Source organism: Podarcis raffonei, chromosome 11, assembly GCF_027172205.1.
Source record: "Podarcis raffonei isolate rPodRaf1 chromosome 11, rPodRaf1.pri, whole genome shotgun sequence".
In the NCBI taxonomy this organism is placed as follows: domain Eukaryota; kingdom Metazoa; phylum Chordata; class Lepidosauria; order Squamata; family Lacertidae; genus Podarcis; species Podarcis raffonei.
The window spans coordinates 10,948,734-10,965,997 of NC_070612.1; the positions used below are offsets into that span (position 1 = coordinate 10,948,734).

At 45.8% G+C, this 17,264-nt stretch overlaps 1 protein-coding gene across 5 annotated transcripts in view; it reads right to left on the reverse strand.

Moving 5' to 3' along the window:
• MYO5B (myosin VB) overlaps positions 1-17,264 on the reverse strand; it is a 291,515-nt gene that overhangs the window by 118,430 nt on the left and 155,821 nt on the right. For all 5 annotated transcript variants that reach the window (XM_053408482.1, XM_053408479.1, XM_053408481.1 and 2 more), the window contains exons 6-8: positions 14,440-14,583; positions 13,569-13,650; positions 1,615-1,722 (exon numbers count right to left, since the gene is read on the reverse strand). In XM_053408482.1, coding sequence (XP_053264457.1) covers positions 1,615-1,722; positions 13,569-13,650; positions 14,440-14,583 — 334 coding nt within the window. The remainder of the gene's footprint in view (positions 1-1,614; positions 1,723-13,568; positions 13,651-14,439; positions 14,584-17,264) is intronic.

Sequence of the window (17,264 nt, forward strand, 5' to 3'; positions counted from 1 at the left end):
ATTCCTATTTCCAGCTCTCCTGGTTCCAAGCATATGCATGAATGTGTGGGCAATGCCTGTTCAAATCTCAAGTCAGAGAAGGGCCTGAATTAATTTTTGGTACCTTGGGGGTAATATAGCACCACCCACTATGCAAAGCAAAAAAAGACTTATACAAAATAAGAGAAATTATGATATCCCGCCCAGTTTGCATAATCTATACAGGGGACAGAAACCAATTCAATGGTGCAAAATTTGGAATAACAGGTGCAAAATTGCTGTTGGACAACAACTCCCATCATCCCTCGCTAGCAGCACCAGTGGTCAAGGATGGGAACTGTAGTTCAACAACCGCTGGGGACCCAAGTTTGTGAAACACTGATAGGCAACCACTATTGGGCTAGATCAGGCATAGGCAAACTTGGCCCTCCAGCTGTTTTGGGACTACAACTCCCATCATCCCTAGCTAACAGGACCAGAGGTCAGGGATGATGGGAACTGTAGTCTCAAAACATCTGGAGGACTGAGTTTGCCTATGCCTGGGCTAGATGGACAGACACTCGGATTCAGCACAAACTAAAACGGATTATAATGAATTGAGTAATCGGCACAAATATGCTTATGAGTAAATAATTTTTTGAAGAAAAAGCATATATAATATTTTTAACCAATATCTGCACATATTCCAGGAAGCACCATCTTAGAAGCATTTCCTCCCTTGCAGGAAACTAGGGCGGTGGTGTGTATACCTCTTCTCAGCCATAGATTTTTGCAAACACTTTTATTAAAATGAATTAACAAACTTGCGGTCTGATTAAAAATCTTTGGAGTGAATCATCTACTAATTTAACCAATTCATTGACTAGCATGGCAACATCAATTGCCATGTTGAGGAATGCATGAATAGCCATATGCCTGCAAAGCATTATTCAAATTAAATAAAACTGGACAAACTGACAAACTGGAACGTGTCCAGAGGAGGGCAACCAAAATGGTCAAAGGCCTGGAAACGATGCCTTATGAGGAACGGCTAAGGGAGCTGGGCATGTTTAGCCTGGAGAAGAGGAGGTTAAGGGGTGATATGATAGCCTTGTTCAAATATATAAAAGGATGTCACATAGAGGAGGGAGAAAGGCTGTTTTCTGCTGCTCCAGAGAAGCGGACACGGAGCAATGGATCCAAACTGCAGGAAAGAAGATTCCACCTAAACATTAGGAAGAACTTCCTGACAGTAAGAGCTGTTCGACAGTGGAATTTGCTGCCAAGGAGTGTGGTGGAGTCTCCTTCTTTGGAGGTCTTTAAGCAGAGGCTTGACAACCATATGTCAGGAGTGCTCTGATGGTGTTTCCTGCTTGGCAGGGGGTTGGACTTGATGGCCCTTGTGGTCTCTTCCAACTCTATGATTCTAGGATTCTATGAAATAGGTAGACAAGCAAGGTAAAGCTGACTAGGTGTGTGTGTTTGGGTGTGTTGCGGTTGCGTGCATGTACACACCCACACCCAAATGCCTTCAAGGGTCATGAGATCACATTAAAGCTCCTGGGGGGTTATGCAGCACCTTCTGCAAAGGACAGCCATATCATCCAAATGTTCCACTGGGAAACCATCCAAGTCATCTTTTAAACAATCCCTTACCAAGCAGAGTGAAGGCATGCCTGGTTTTCTCAAAGTCGTCTGCATCATCCACTCCTTCGATGGATGTGTCTCCTCCCAAAGAGGTGTACAAAAAGTTTTCGGCAGGCACTGGGGGGAAAGAAACAGAGAGCGTCAGTTTGTAAAAGCGAAACACTGCAGAACCTCAGCTCCAGCAATGGCCAGCTATGATGGGAATCGCAGTTCAGTAACATCTGGATGGACAAAGGTTCCCCACGTGTGTGCTAAATCGTATTGAGTTTGATGTACTTCTAATGCAGGCTTTTTCAGCCTGTGGGTCCCCAGATGTTGTTGGACTACAACTCCCATCACCCCTAGCTAGCAAGGCCAGAGCTCAAGGATGATGGGAGTTGTAGTCCAACAACATCCGAGGACCCACAGGTTGAGAACTGCTGTAATCTAATGCGTTGACTTGGAACTCCAGATCACTTTTCGCATCATGATTCCCAGAGCAGATACACTGGGTTCGTGGCAGCAGTCTCGCGGCCACTTACTGGGGCAGGTGTGGTGTGGGTACGTCAGCAGGAATAATAATAATAATAATAATAATAATAATAATAATAATAATAATAATTTATTATTTATACCCCACCCATCTGGCTGGTTTCCCCAGCCACTCTGGGCAGCTTTCAACAGAATATTAAAATACAATAATCTATTAAACATTCCCTAAACAGGGCCGCCTTCAGATGTCTTCTAAAAGACTGGTAGTTGTTTTCCTCTTTGACATCTGGTGGGAGGGCGTTTCACAGGGCAGGTGCCACCACTGAGAAGGCCCTCTGCCTGGTTCCCTGTAACTTGGATTCTTGCAGCAAGGGAACCACCAGAAGGCCCTCGGTGCTGGACCTCAGTGTCCGGGCAGAACGATGGGGGTGGAGACGCTCCTTCAGGTACACTGGACCGAGGCCGTTTAGGGTTTTCAAGGTCAACACCAACACTTTGAATTGTCATCGGAAACGTACTGGGAGCCAGTGTAGGTCTTTCAAGACCGGTGTTACGTGGAACGCTCTATTGGCTCTCCCCACTGCCTCCTCACTTCTTCCTGGTAAGTGGCAGCAACACTGCTGCTGAGAAGCTAGCATTGCCCCATAATGACTTAAGGAGAGCCCTGCAGGAGAAGTTCAATGGCCCATCTATTTTCAGCATCCTATTCTCAACCAGATGCCCGTGGAAAGCCTGCAAACAGGATTCAAGCACAAGAGCACTCTTGCCTCCTGTGGTTTCCTGAAACTGGCGCAAGTCGCCCATGAGGGAGACAAATCGGTCTCAAGGTATACCGTTGTTGTTGTTGTTGTTTAGTCGTTTAGTCGTGTCCGACTCTTTGTGACCCCCTGGACCAGAGCACGCCAGGCACTCCTGTCTTCCACTGCCTCCCGCAGTTTGGTCAGACTCATGCTGGTAGCTTCGAGAACACTGTCCAACCATCTCGTCCTCTGCTGTCCCCTTCTCCTTGTGCCCTCCATCTTTCCCAACATCAGGGTCTTTTCCAGGGAGTCTTCTCTTCTCATGAGGTGGCCAAGTATTGGAGCCTCAGCTTTACAATCTGTCCTTCCAGTGAGCACTCAGGGCTGATTTCCTTCAGAATGGATAGGTTTGATCTTCTTGCAATCCATGGGACTCTCAAGAGCACCAGCACCATAATTCAAAAGCATCAATTCTTCAGCCTTCTTTGTGGTCCAGGTCTCACTTCCTTACATCACTACTGGGAAAACCATAGCTTTTACTATACGGACCTTTGTTGGCAAGGTGATGTCTCTACTTTTTAAGATGCTGTCTAGGTTTGTCATTGCTTTTCTCCCTAGACAGCATCTGAGAGAGGCTGTCCTTCAACATTTCAAACACTGTGGTGCTCTACCCGCCTCTTGAGGCAACACAGTCCAGAGTGGTCTGGAGGATTTCAAAACAGCACCTGAAGTGCCGTTTTCATCTTCAGTAACATTTAATCCAAATGGAGTGCAGCAATTTGCCATTTCCCATGACATGCTGATGGGGCTGTTCTGACCTGCCCCGTGGCTTCAGAACGAGTCAAGCTAAAATAACAGAAACATGCACACATCTTGCACTGGAGAACAAAAAGATTTCTAAGTTGGAAATTAAAAAAATAAACCCACAGTTTGTTTTTCGACTGCTGACATATGGGAGTAAACCTTGGCTGCACTGCTTAAAATGTATATTTTCTACCTGATTATACACTAAAAAAAACTTTTTTGTTTATGATTAGCTCAGTGGTTCTGCCTGATTAAGTGTGCTTCCAGTGAACTCCTCCTGAGGACAGCGAGCAAAGTCCTTTTCTTTCTAGCTTTCCGTTTTATCTCCCTTTAATCAAAAAGGCATAGCTTTATTTGAAACTTTCACAGGGATTTAAACATCCATTTCAATATATGTTTCATGATGACTTGTGGACCAAGTAGGGAGCCCTTAAGGGAAGATGGAGGACTGCCAGAAAAAGCAGTGTTGTGTTTTTGTGAGTTCAGTGAGGAAGGGCATTTTAGCGCTTGTATCATGACTTCCCACACCTCTGAAACCTATGGACCAGTTAACAAATGAATGCCAGTGGGGGGAATTCTCAAGGATGGGTGAAAGGATGCAATGGAAAAGTATGTCATTTGAGGTAAGGTAGGGTGCGGGGAAAATATTTCTACTTACAGACTGCCCTTTTACCCTTTACCTTCACCATGGTGGGTCACAAGAATGTAAAAACAAAAGCAAACGACCAATAAATAAAACCACAGCTTATATTATCATTTATTTATTTAATAACTGCCTTCTTCATTGGTCTCAAGACAATTTACATACAAACAACTAAAACAGTACAAAAAATCATCAACTAATGATAGGTTTTCACACAATACAGAAAAGGCACAGGCCTTTTAACCCAGCAGGAAAAGCTTACCAACAAACTAAAATATATTCAGCTGTTTCCAGAAATATCATAAAATAAAACCACAAAAACAACAAAAGGCAAAACAACAAATAGGGGACAGAAAGACACCCAACCAATCAACGGCCTGGATAAAAGACTGTGTGGTGTTTTAACATGAGATGGATTGCTCACACATGCAAGTCACACTCAATGTCTCAACCATCAAGAGGCAGGCATGCTTGTGCCAGCTTGCCATAAATACTATGTCTCCAGCGGGGGAGCCATGTCAGGTCTACTCCAACAAACACAACAGAAAGTTTTATGGCACTTTCCACAAAAGCCTATCCTGATCTGTAGGTATCATACTATAGATAAAATTATAAGACGGTTGTCATGCTGCAGTTCACATGGCTACCAATAGGTGGCCACGGCAACTCCTACATCACAACAGACCGGCAGGCAGGCAGGCAGGCAGGCAGGCAAGCAAGCAAGCAAGCAGTGAGGGGGCAGGGCAGGCAGGCAGGCAGGCGGGCAAGCAAGCAAGCAGTGAGGGGGCAGGGCAGGCAGGCAGGCAGGCAGGCAGGCGGGCAAGCAAGCAAGCAGTGAGGGGCAGGGCAGGCAGCCCAGATGAGCTGTTTCAAGTAGAGTGGGAGGTGCTTCAGAGAGCAGTTTGCAAACTGCTCTCTGAAGCGCCTCCCTCCCTCCATTAAACATAGCTTGCATACACACAGTAAAGCCAATAAAAGCTTAGATCACAGTCACTTTGTTTTCACGAGACTGTGTCTATTTGTGTGTTATGCACACACACAGAGTACATTGCCTATACAGTGGACGCTCGGGTTGCGAACATGATCTGTGCGGGAAGCACGTTTGCAACCTGCAGCGTTTGCAACCCGCAGCGTTCGCAACCCGCAGTGCCGCGTCTGCACACACGCGGGTTGCTTTTCGGTCCTTCTGCGCGTGCAGAAGCGCCAAAACCCGGAAGTAACCCATTCCGGTACTGCTGGGTTCGGCATGGTGCACAACCCGAAATAGCGCAATCCTAAGTGTCTGTAACCCGAGGTATGACTGTAAAACAAAAGGTAACCCATTAAAATTCACAGATGCGCATTTTATAAAATTCATTGCAATTCATTCTCTGTGGCGATTTGCCATTCACTCCAAAGCATGTTCATACCAGCTACTTCCCCCCATATTAATGTACAGTGGTACCTCGGGTTAAGTACTTAATTCGTTCCGGAGGTCCGTACTTAACCTGAAACTGTTCTTAACCTGAAGCACCACTTTAGCTAATGGGGCCTCCTGCTACTGCCATGCCGCCGGAGCACAATTTCTGTTCTCATCCTGAAGCAAAGTTCTTAACCCGAGGTACTATTTCTGGGTTAGCAGAGTCTGTAACCTGAAGCGTATGTAACCTGAGGTACCAATGTACCTTTCCTCTCTTACACACTTGCTTCATATGCTCCATTCATTTATCATTCTCTGTGCTACACACAGGCCCACGACTTTCTCTATTCATCCTTCCCTCATCCCTGTCTCTTCCCTTCCTGCACACCACTTCCTCCTCCATTGGTGATGCTGCTCCTTCAACAGTTTTGGACTTAAAGGTAGGAAGATCTAACAAATGGTCTTGGGAATGTTTTATCGGAAGCGATTCATGAATGAAACAAATGACCTAGAAACAAGAGGAAGCCTTCTGTGCTTGCTGAAACAGCTGCTTCATGGCAAGGTGGTGCCATCTTGGGAAAAGCAACCCTCCTTGGAAGGGAGAAGCCTTTGACAAGGCAAGTCCTTCCTCCCAGTTCAATTATCAGTTCAATTAGCAACAAAAGAGGAACAGGATATTGGGTGGGTGGGGAGAGGGAGGCAGGTATTAGAGAGATAATCGGTGGGAATTGCTTGCTTCCACATTCGTACAAGCAGTGTGCTTTGCACTATGCTCAGGACATGAAACATGAAAACAGTTCATGAGCTAGCTTCAGAAAACTGGGAAGAAAGAAGAGGGGGTCGATTGCGCCCCTTTTTCTGCAAGTCTTGGGAGTTCCCTACCTTGTCACTATGAGCCTTTGAAGGAAAAATAGAATGCAAGGAAGAAGAAGAAGAAGAAGAAGAAGAAGAAGAAGAAGAAGAAGAAGAAGAAGGAGAAGAAGAAAGTAATAAAATATATATTCCACTCTGCTTCTGGTCAATCTGCAAATTTTCACTGTTTTCCTTTCACTTATGGACGGTGTCTTGTGTTGGTTTCAAGCCAAAAGTCAGAGGAATTGGCCACCCTCCAGGTGCCCGGCTTGAATCCTTGTTGACCTCCCTGTCTGCGACTCCCGGCAAGATCAGGCGAGATCTCAATCGGCGATCCTTCTCAACGTGAGAAGAACACACCACTCCTCCCCTACCATCCCCAGGGAGGGGAGAGAGACAGACAGAAATGTATTCACATGCCTTTATTCCTGTCTTTCCAGCAGTACAGAGAATCGTGTCTGTACTCTCTTAACTCCAACAGCAGAGAGAGAAAAACTCCACCCATGTACTTCCAGTACAGATCATGTGACACTCTGAGCTATCATCCGGTGCTCAGTACACTGAATAGGCTGTCCCTTTGTTCCCACGGTACAGTCCCATTTATCAACATCCTGTTTGGCTTTCCAGCCACCTGGAGCTCGCTGCAGCATTGCTCCTTTTTCGTAACATCCTCCCCCAAAAGAATCAATGCGTGTTGCGGCAAGCAGAGCGTGATCCAGAGAAGAAAACAAAGAGTTGTTATACACATAACATTCCCCTGTTGTTACAGTTCCACCCTTGGAACTCCCCGCCACTGGTTTCCCCAGTGTACCTCTCTGGTTGTCTGGCTTCCAAGGAATGAGTGCATCTGCATTACCTTGGCTAGCAACTCCCTGTTGTGTCTTTGTCTCTGACTTAGACACAGCTCCAACCTGTCCTCGGTTGTGTACAACAGCAACACATGCAACAGCTAAGTTAGCAAACTCTTTTGAGTACCTCTTGGGTGGTTCACCCTTTGTAACTCTCTCAGACCTTCGTATGAGGTGCTGATCCTCTCTGCTCACTGGTTCAGTCTCAGGACTCTTTGGAGAACCAGTTCCAATAGTAAACAGTGGTTCATCCTTCACCTGTGAAGGCCTATCCATTGTGTGAGATTTCCTCTCAATGACTGTGACAACTGAGCTCTCTGAGCTATCACTGTCGCTCTCAGTACCACTGTAATCTGTAAAATCATCATCATCATCTGAATTGTCCTCTGTGGGAAATGTGTGTACTATCACTCTCTCCTGTTCAGGAGTACTCTCTAGAAATTTTGTGAGCATCACCTGACCAGATTCAGACAAAATTACTCTGTAGAGACCCTTTTCATATCCCACAAAAATGCCTCTGGCATTCTTTACTCCACCTGGAGCTTCTGTCCTCACATGAGACCCAAAAACCTTGAAATGGGCAACAGAAGGTTTTCTATGGAACAGTTTCTCAAAAGGAGAACTTCCTAACTCTTTTGAAACCTTTCTCAACCACATATAACAAAACGACATTAGCGACTCAGCCCAGAACTCATGTGGCAGATGTGAACTAAGCAATTGCGCATTCATCCCCTTTTGCAATTCTTTGTTCACCCGTACACAGACACCCCTGTTCCACGCTTCTGCTGAAACAGCAACCTTGTGTCTTATCCCTTTCTTCTGCAGGAACTCCTGAAAATCCTGTAAAAGAAAAATTTGCTTCTCATCTGTTAAAAGGCAATCAATGTTAGCATCATGCATATTTTTAACCTTGTCACAAAACTCCTGAAACCTTTCTAAGGCTTGTTGTGGCCTTTTTAACACATAAATCCAGACAAAGTTAGAGAAATGATCCACACACACAAGATAAAATCTTGCATTGCCTCTAGATGGTGCTAGAGGACCAATCACATCAGCATACACCCGCTGAAACGCTCTGCCGGCCCCGGTCACCTTCTTGGTGTCCTTTTTGGTCACACCTGCGAGAGAAATTAGGTTAGACACAGATGAATTACATTCCATGTAATCACTTTGTGCATAAGTCAACAAATACAGTCCATCTTTCTCTTTGGCAGAAAGATACAACTCTCCATCTTTGAAGATCTTGCAGCTCTCAGCATCATAGGACAGTTTCAGTCCTTTCTTTGCAATCTGCGAAACACTCAGCAGATTGAACTTCAATTCAGGAACCAAGTAAACATTGTTTATAGTCAAGTTCAGACTCTTAAGATACACAGTCCCTATCCCGGTCGCTTCCAGCTCCTGACCGTTGGCCTGTTTCACAGCGAAGCTTTGCTTCTTAAACGTTGAAAAGAGTCCTTTGTGTGGGGACATATGAACCGTCGCTCCAGTGTCGATTACAAACGAGTTCCTAACATCTGGCGTGGTTCCTTTCGCCATCAAAGCCTTTGCAGGTTTCACCATAGGCTTGGTATGACCTTTGCCTGATGCCTCAGGCTTTGCTGAGCGGCCCTTAGCTCCTTTTGGCTGGCGTGGCTTCTTACAGTTCCGCTGAAGATGCCCAGCCTGTCCACAATTGTGACATTGGACAACGTTCAAAGCTACAGCATTCTCTCCAGTAGCCTCATCGGTGGGGGAATTAGAACTCCGTTCCTCCCTCCCCCTGTCCTTTACTTCCAGTGCAGCAAGGCGGTCGTGTTCCACCATCTGTTGGCGCAGATATTTCATCTCTGTCAGGTGCGCTTGAACATCTCCATCAGGCGCAAGCCTCAGATTGGTCAGCTTCTCAAAATACAGCAACGCTGAAGAACCAGCATCCCTCTGATGTGTTCTACGCAGCGTCTCCCAAATCTCTCGCGCATACTCTAAATTCTGAATATGCACCAATTGGCTATCTGAGACACACAGAATTATAGCCGTCCTGGCCTTTAGATTCTGTGATTCCCAACCTCGCATTGGTGCTGCAGGGATGGGGTTCTCAATCACCTCAAAGATCCTCTGATTCTGCAGCAGGGCCTTCATCTTTATAGACCAAGATGAATAATTGTCATTAGTCAGGGGAGGTGGATAGGGTAAACCTCCCCACTTTTTGGCATCCATTCTGAATCCAAGTGTCTGCTCTTACAGTCAAGGCTGTAAAATCCAAAAGTCTCTTCTTGGGCTGTTTACTGCCTTCACTGGCAGGCAAACTGCACGCTGTTTAAAGTCCTTGCACAGCTGCGTAGATAGCCAAAACAAACTTTGACTTCTCACGCTCTCACTGAGCCAGTCAGTAACTTTCCAAGCCTACTGACTGTCGTTGCCTAGCAACTGTGCATACTTTTCTTCAGACAGGAAATCTTATCAACCACAATAATTCCTGGTATGCAAGCCTTTGCTCTCAGAGCTGTTTCTCCAAACGCAGCTCCCGTGAACCAGAGAATAAATCAATCTGCGTTCACACTTTTTAGCCCGAAATTCAGCATACCTTTGGGGTTCCGTTGCCTGGAAAACACCCCCTCTCGGTGTCCAGCCGTCTGTTGAGCTTCTGGCTGCACGCAGACGTTATCTTCTTCTTTGGTGCAGAGGATGGCAACAATCCATCGACCTCTCATCTCTCATGCTGATTCCCATGGATCAGATAACCATCCTCTGCTACCAGTTGTTGGTTTCAAGCCAAAAGTCAGAGGAATTGGCCACCCTCCAGGTGCCCGGCTTGAATCCTTGTTGACCTCCCTGTCTGCGACTCCCGGCAAGATCAGGCGAGATCTCAATCGGCGATCCTTCTCAACGTGAGAAGAACACACCACTCCTCCCCTACCATCCCCAGGGAGGGGAGAGAGACAGACAGAAATGTATTCACATGCCTTTATTCCTGTCTTTCCAGCAGTACAGAGAATCGTGTCTGTACTCTCTTAACTCCAACAGCAGAGAGAGAAAAACTCCACCCATGTACTTCCAGTACAGATCATGTGACACTCTGAGCTAACATCCGGTGCTCAGTACACTGAATAGGCTGTCCCTTTGTTCCCACGGTACAGTCCCATTTATCAACATCCTGTTTGGCTTTCCAGCCACCTGGAGCACGCTGCAGCATTGCTCCTTTTTCGTAACATCTTGAATGTTTGTGAGTTACACACACATTCACAAATATGCATGCAAAGAGAAAGCAGCTATATCTACATCTGTATCCAAGAATGAGTCCTTGGTTTGATTTCATTGCAATTTCAAGCACAGCCTTTGAATGTTCGGTCAAAGGCTCTTTCTTGCCCCTGGAACAGAAAACGTGCCATTCTGAAATAAATGCTAAAACACCCACCAAGAGAAAAAGCCCAGCTGGAGGCCATAGAAGCTCTCTCATCTCAAAAGCTTTAGAGGAGAAAGAGAAAACAGAAATATCCCCCATCCAGTTAAATGGCATGAGGGGGAATAGCCTCCTCATGCTCTCAGCTTTCTGTGATTTCTAGGTTTTCCCACAAAGTGTTTCCCCTCCAGACACTGGAGTTGAGAGCCACTGTCTTAATAGAATAAAAGAGGCTTTCTTTGTGCAAGGGGGTCATTTATATGTGCGTACCCCACCCCTATCTTGTTCTAGATCTCAGGTTTTTTGGGGGGGCTGACAGGGGGGCTTTCATGCTGAGTTCAATCTTCATCTTCAAACAAAGACGAAAGAATTGGCTCCATCTGTAGCCTGCACACACAAACCAGTGGACTGGCAGTGGACAGATCTTCTCCGCTAGCAACCGACTCACTTACTTGCCTGCACAGAATTCCTCACTGCCAATGGCTGCCGAGTGAGTTGTTGAAGACAAGGCTGCCATAAAGAGCCATGCAATGGCTGCAACCCAAATGTACAATGTCTACATTCTGTTGGAAACTCGCCCCGGGAAGGCTACCAACTTCCCAAGTCTTTGGAGCATCTCTCCAGTGGTCCTCCCTGGCTGTAAATCTTCCTCAGCCCAGAGAGACAGGTGATAAGCGACCCTTCTCTCCTGAAAAGAGCATGCTAGTCTTCTGGTTTATCATAGCAGAAGAAAGACTCAATTGTACTTCTAAAACTACTTCATTTACAAAGACTCCATCAGCACGTCTGTGCTCTGTGAACACTGCGACACATACAGAAGTGAAACTAACTTCCAACAGCACAGGAAGAAATAATACAGACTTCCTTTCTCACGCTTTCTCAGACACTCACATGATGTATACAAAACATAGTACAATAGTACCACTCGCTAGAGCAGCTCGGCTAGATAAAAATCCTAAGACATTGCACTTTCACCCTTGGAGGCAGGATGACCCTCAATACCAGATTCTGGAAATCACAAGTGGGGCGGAGGGGGGGGGAGCTCAGCAGGTCCTGCCTGTGAAGAGGCAGCGTCTGGGTGTCCACTGTGAAAACAGAATGCAGGGCTAGATCAGCCTTTGGCCTGATCCCAGAGAACTCTTCATATGTTCAGAGGAAAAAGCCCGACTTGCAGGTGCTGTTAACTGCTGACGAAGGGACCGAGCACCCTACATGTTTTGAGCTGGATGCATTGCTCAGAGGCTGAATAAAACCAGTGGTACCTCTGGTTGCAAACGGGATCCGTTCCGGAAGCACGTTCACAACCTTAAAAGAACGCAACTCGCGTCTGTGCATGCGCGGGTCACGATTTGCCGCTTCTGGGCATGACGTCGTTTTGCGAGTCTGCGCATGCGCGAGTGGCGAAACCCGGAAGTAACCCGTTCCGTTACTTCCGGGTCGCTGTGGGACGCAACCTGAAAACGTGCAACTTGAAGCAAAAGTAACATGAGGAACGACTGTATGTACTGGTATTTATTAAATTTATACCTTGCCCTTCCTCCCAAAGGAGCCCAGGCAAATGATAAAACAATAAAGACATCTTAAGAGCAATCCTTATCAAGGCTGGGGCTGGGAGTGGGATGGTGGCAAGGCAGGTGGAAAAAGCCATTGCCTGGCGGCCATCACAAATCTGTTAATTATTCTATACGATTTATGTTGTGTTTGTGATGTTCTGTTAAGTTATTTTAATGTATTGTTTGTAAGGTGCTTTGTGATTTGCGTGAATGAAAAGCAGCATAGAAATGCAATAAATCAAATCCCATTATAGACAATGAGTGCGAAAGAGCTCAACTGAAAGGACTTGGTGGAAGGGGAAGGGCTTCAGTACAGAGACAGAGACTGCCTAATATCAAAGGGGAGGGAATCCCAAAGGGAAGGTGCCACCACACTAAAGGCCCGGTTTCTGCATTGTGCAGAATGGACCTCCTGATAAGATGGCATCTGCAAGAAGCCCTCCTAAAGAGTTCAGTGATCAACTGAGTACATAAGGGGTGAGACAATCTTTCAGGTACCCTGGTCCCAAACTGCATAGAGCTTTATATACCAAAACCAGCACCTTGAACTCAGTCCAACAGATAATTAGCAGCCACTGCAATTTTTTCAACAGTGAGGCAATGTGTTGACCCAGTATGCAGTCCCTAAAAAGGGGGATATTTGCAACCAGGTGGTAGTTGTCACAAACGAATGGATCCAGGGTGGCCTTTTTTCAGGACTGGTTGGATCACCACCTCTTTCAGGATGTCCAGAACAACTCTCTCCCTGGATCCACTCAGTCATACCCAAACAGCAAACTTTAATAAGCGAAGAGGTGCAAGGAACGCACATTGCTTGCATCAACTGAAACTGCATCAACCCAAGCAGACACTGAACTGCACACCTCACTAGAATCTGCAGTAAGTTTTGATGTCACATGGAGATTGCTACAAAGGCAAGTGACTTCATTCACAGAGGGTGTCCAAAATGTCTAAAATGCCATTCCTTGGAGTAGATGCTAACAGACACCGGACAATACAGAGAAACTCTGCTAGACGGCTATTTGAGGATGCGATGGACTGGACAATTTACTGTGTCTATAGAACTAAATGGGCCAACATGGAGACCCAGTCTGCCAGGATCTGCATAGCCCCACCCTTTTTCCTTGCACATTGTCCCAGCCTGGGTTCCATTTCTTGGCTGCAAAATCCAGCAACGGATTAGATGGAATTTCAGATCAAGTATCTCACAGTGCAAAGAGTAAGAAAGCACATGATAAGGGTGACCAAATACTCAAGGATAATATACTCACTTAGGGAGAGTTCTTTAAATTCTGGAAGACTGGCAGAGGCACATAGCTGATAGAAGATGTGATAATTTCTCTCATCATCTGCCTGAGGAGTAAGACAGGTTTTGTTTCAGAGATAAGAGCTTGCATTAAGCATAACCTGGAACACCCTCTTTCCCCCTCCTCCAGACATATCCATGCCACAGATTCCACACACATCCACAGATGCCAGTTAAGGATTTGTATTGCTTTATTTATATGACTGCTGACAGTTTACGGATTATAAATAACTCAGCTTGTTCAAGTTTGGGTTCTTGATAACATCTGGTGGTGGACCTGCTCAAGTATATTTATATATTTGTATTTATATTCCACCTTTCCCCCCAAGTTGGCATACACAGTTGTTGTTCTCCTCCTCCCTGTTTTATCCTCACAACAATCTTGCAAGGATGGTTAGGCTGAGAGTGAGTGACTGGCTCAAGGCCACCCAGTGAAATTCATGGCCAAGTGGGAATCTGAATTCTGGTCTTCCCAGGGCCTAGTCTGGCACTCTAACCACTGCCCCACATAGAGCAGAACTGCACTGTACTCCCCTGCAGAGAAAGGCATAGAAAATGCAGGCTCCAATGAAGCAATTACACAGTAAACGGCCCTCTTTAGGTGTTACAACTAGGCTAAGCAAAACACTGTGGGGCATGGCCAGGGGTTGGGGGGAGAAAAACAGAGACAAGTTGGATAGCTCATAATGTCTGCAGAGGGCTATAGGTATCACCCACCACTGGGCAGTGTGTGTGTGTGTGAGAGAGAGAGAGAGAGAGAGAGAGAATGCACGACTGCTGTTTCATGTTGCTCAGACCCACAGGAAAATATTGTCCAAAATGAGAATCAAACTAACCTGGAACACAACTCTCGATTTCTCCAGTAGGTATGTCCTCATGTTGGCGCCGATGATATGGTATCTTTTGTCAAAGCCAATCTGAATGTATTTCCCAAAGCGACTGCTATTGTCATTTCGAGTTGTTTTCGCATTGCCGATCGCCTTTATGCAACAGAATAAAGTATTAGGGAAAGAAAGATCCTTTTTGCAAGAATGTACATCCTCTCTTAAGCAAACACAAGAAACTTGCAGCTGCCTATAAATAAACAAACACGGTTACATTAAAAGGAAGAGAGATAAAGGCAGACAGAGATGGCAAAACATCTTGCATGTTAAGTTGTGCGCTCTTTAACATGACTACAGCACTATCCTACAGCTTCAGGTCTGAAAAATGGGAGCAAGAGCGATCTATTTTACAGGACTGCTTTTGAGAGCAACCAGTGCAGACTGCAACACCCTTTTAAAGAGTCAAGGGGTTTCAGGTGAGAGTTTATTCTGGAATCGATATTGCTCATGATTCCAGATTTGAAATTGCAGAGTACACTCAATGCTGTTGTCATCATAATGAGCAGGTTGCCTTTCTACATTAAATGTGTATCTCCCCTTACTATGAAAATCCAATAAGTAAAAAATAACAGCCTGTATCACTTACAGATAGGTAGCAGTGTTGGTCTGCCATAGTCAAAACAAATTTTTTTTTTCCTTCCAGTAGCACCTTAAAGACCAACTAAGTTAGTTCTTGGTATGAGCTTTCGTGTGCATGCACACTTCTTCAGATACACTGAAGAACACAGTGTATCTGAAGAAGTGATACACAGTGTATCTGAAGAAGTGTGCATGCACACGAAAGCTCATACCAAGAACTAACTTAGTTGGTCTTTAAGGTGCTACTGGAAGGAAAAAAATTTTTTGTTTAGCCTGTATCACGACATCCCTGCTTATTTCCCTTCCTCACCTGAACACAACTTAAGCACTTGGCTCTCAGCAGCACAAACCATATGCGAGGGCTTGTTTCCACCAATTCCCACATGTGGAAGGCATGTTTGATTTCCAATTACCTGGGCTAGGAGGAGTCGCTTGCTCAAAATCTCCACACGGTAAAACATGAACCAGATTTTTCTGCTTTAAAAATAAAAATAATACAGAGGTCTTGTGCAAGACCTGTACACATGCACAGAACAGAAAAGAGCAGGGAGGAGAGATTGAGGAAAGTAACCACACAAACCCCCCGCTCCATATACATTCTGTCAAGTTCTGCCCACCGAATGGCAAGTGGCAGAAGAACGATGAAGATCTATGAGTTTTAAAAATGGGCTTGTCTGGAAACTAAAATGCCATTGGCCTTTAAGACTCTTTTGAGAAAGTCACATTCATGTATGATGTCAGGTGTGGGGAAGGTAAGAGTGGAACGTTGGAAGTTACAGCCAGGAGCTTAAGAGTGAGCTCCTGATGGCCCCCCTTTGCTGGGAGAAGGTGTGCTCCCACTCTTTGCTACATACAGCCAGGTAATCTCCTTGAGCCTGCCTTGCTAAAGGAGGGGGATGTGGCTTCCTTTCAATGGAAACTGCTTCTCCCTCCCAGAGCTGCTCTTTGGACCTGTGAAGACTGGAGCTTCAAAGAGCAGTGCAGGGCTGCTAGGAAAACAGTCCACTAATGGGCGTTTCAAGATTCTAGGTGGGCGGTAGGGGGGTTCTATGGCACAAGCTGAATCCTCCTTCCATCGAGCCCTGGTGGGCGGTGAAGGAATGACCACTGGGTGTGGACAAACCACAGCTGTCTGAACATCATGCCCTCTATCTAACCTTTTGCTCTCTTAGTAGTCTGCTGTGCCCTGCCTTTGTCTCCTTCGTCACACATTGTGCAAGGGGAAAGGGACGCAGTGGAAACAGGTGCCCAAATAACTTTGTACTACCCCTTGATTGGAAGATGTGTAAAGGTCACAGTCCAAAATGTATCTGACTGGTTTGGCATATTGTGCTAATAAAAAGAGCCTCGACAGAGCTAGCTGGCAGCTTCCTTGTGCACAGCTCACCTGCATTACCAACTCCTACCTCATGCCTTCACTTCAGGGCGGTAAGAAAATTTTACCATCAAGAAAGATGCATTAGTGGGCGGTAGGCATAAAAAAGGTTGACTACCCCTGTACTAGATGATCTTCCTCAAGTCTTCTGAATGGAGACGACATACCCCAAAGAGGACATGCGACCTGAGCTTCTAGCAAATGCTGATATTTTTTAGACTGGTTGCACTTGTACCTTTCCTCAAGTGGCATACTTGTAAATAAACTCAAATATCACAACGCGCCATAAGCTTCCAATGACCTCTTTCCAAAGAAAATCAAGGCTGGGTAAGCATGTGCCCTTAGGAACGCCTCACCACTCAGAGGAGAGGGTGAGGATAATGATAGGCTTCAGAGACAATTTTATTGATTTGCTGCAAACTATCTGATAGTTTCTTTAATAATAGCAGCTTGGATGGAAGTGGCAGAATAATGCCTCTTCAGCAATAGCACCCTGGCATTTTGAGAACCAGGATAGTGTTACAATGCGGGGGGGGGGGGGGATGAACGCATATAAATTAACACATACAAAATATTAGAGCAGGGGTCCTCAAACTACAGTACACAGGCCAGATCCGGACCACCAGGGTCCTGAACCCGGCCCGCATGGCAATTGCAGAACCCGCTGCTGTCTAATGGGTCTATGGTGAAGGGAAGTGTGGCGTTCCGTGCGCAAACGCAACTTCTGCATCCGGCGTCCACTGATACTGCGAGTGGTTGCATAGCCGTCAACTTTCAGATTTGAAAATAAGGGATCAGCAGCCTCACCTGTCCCGGGGACGGT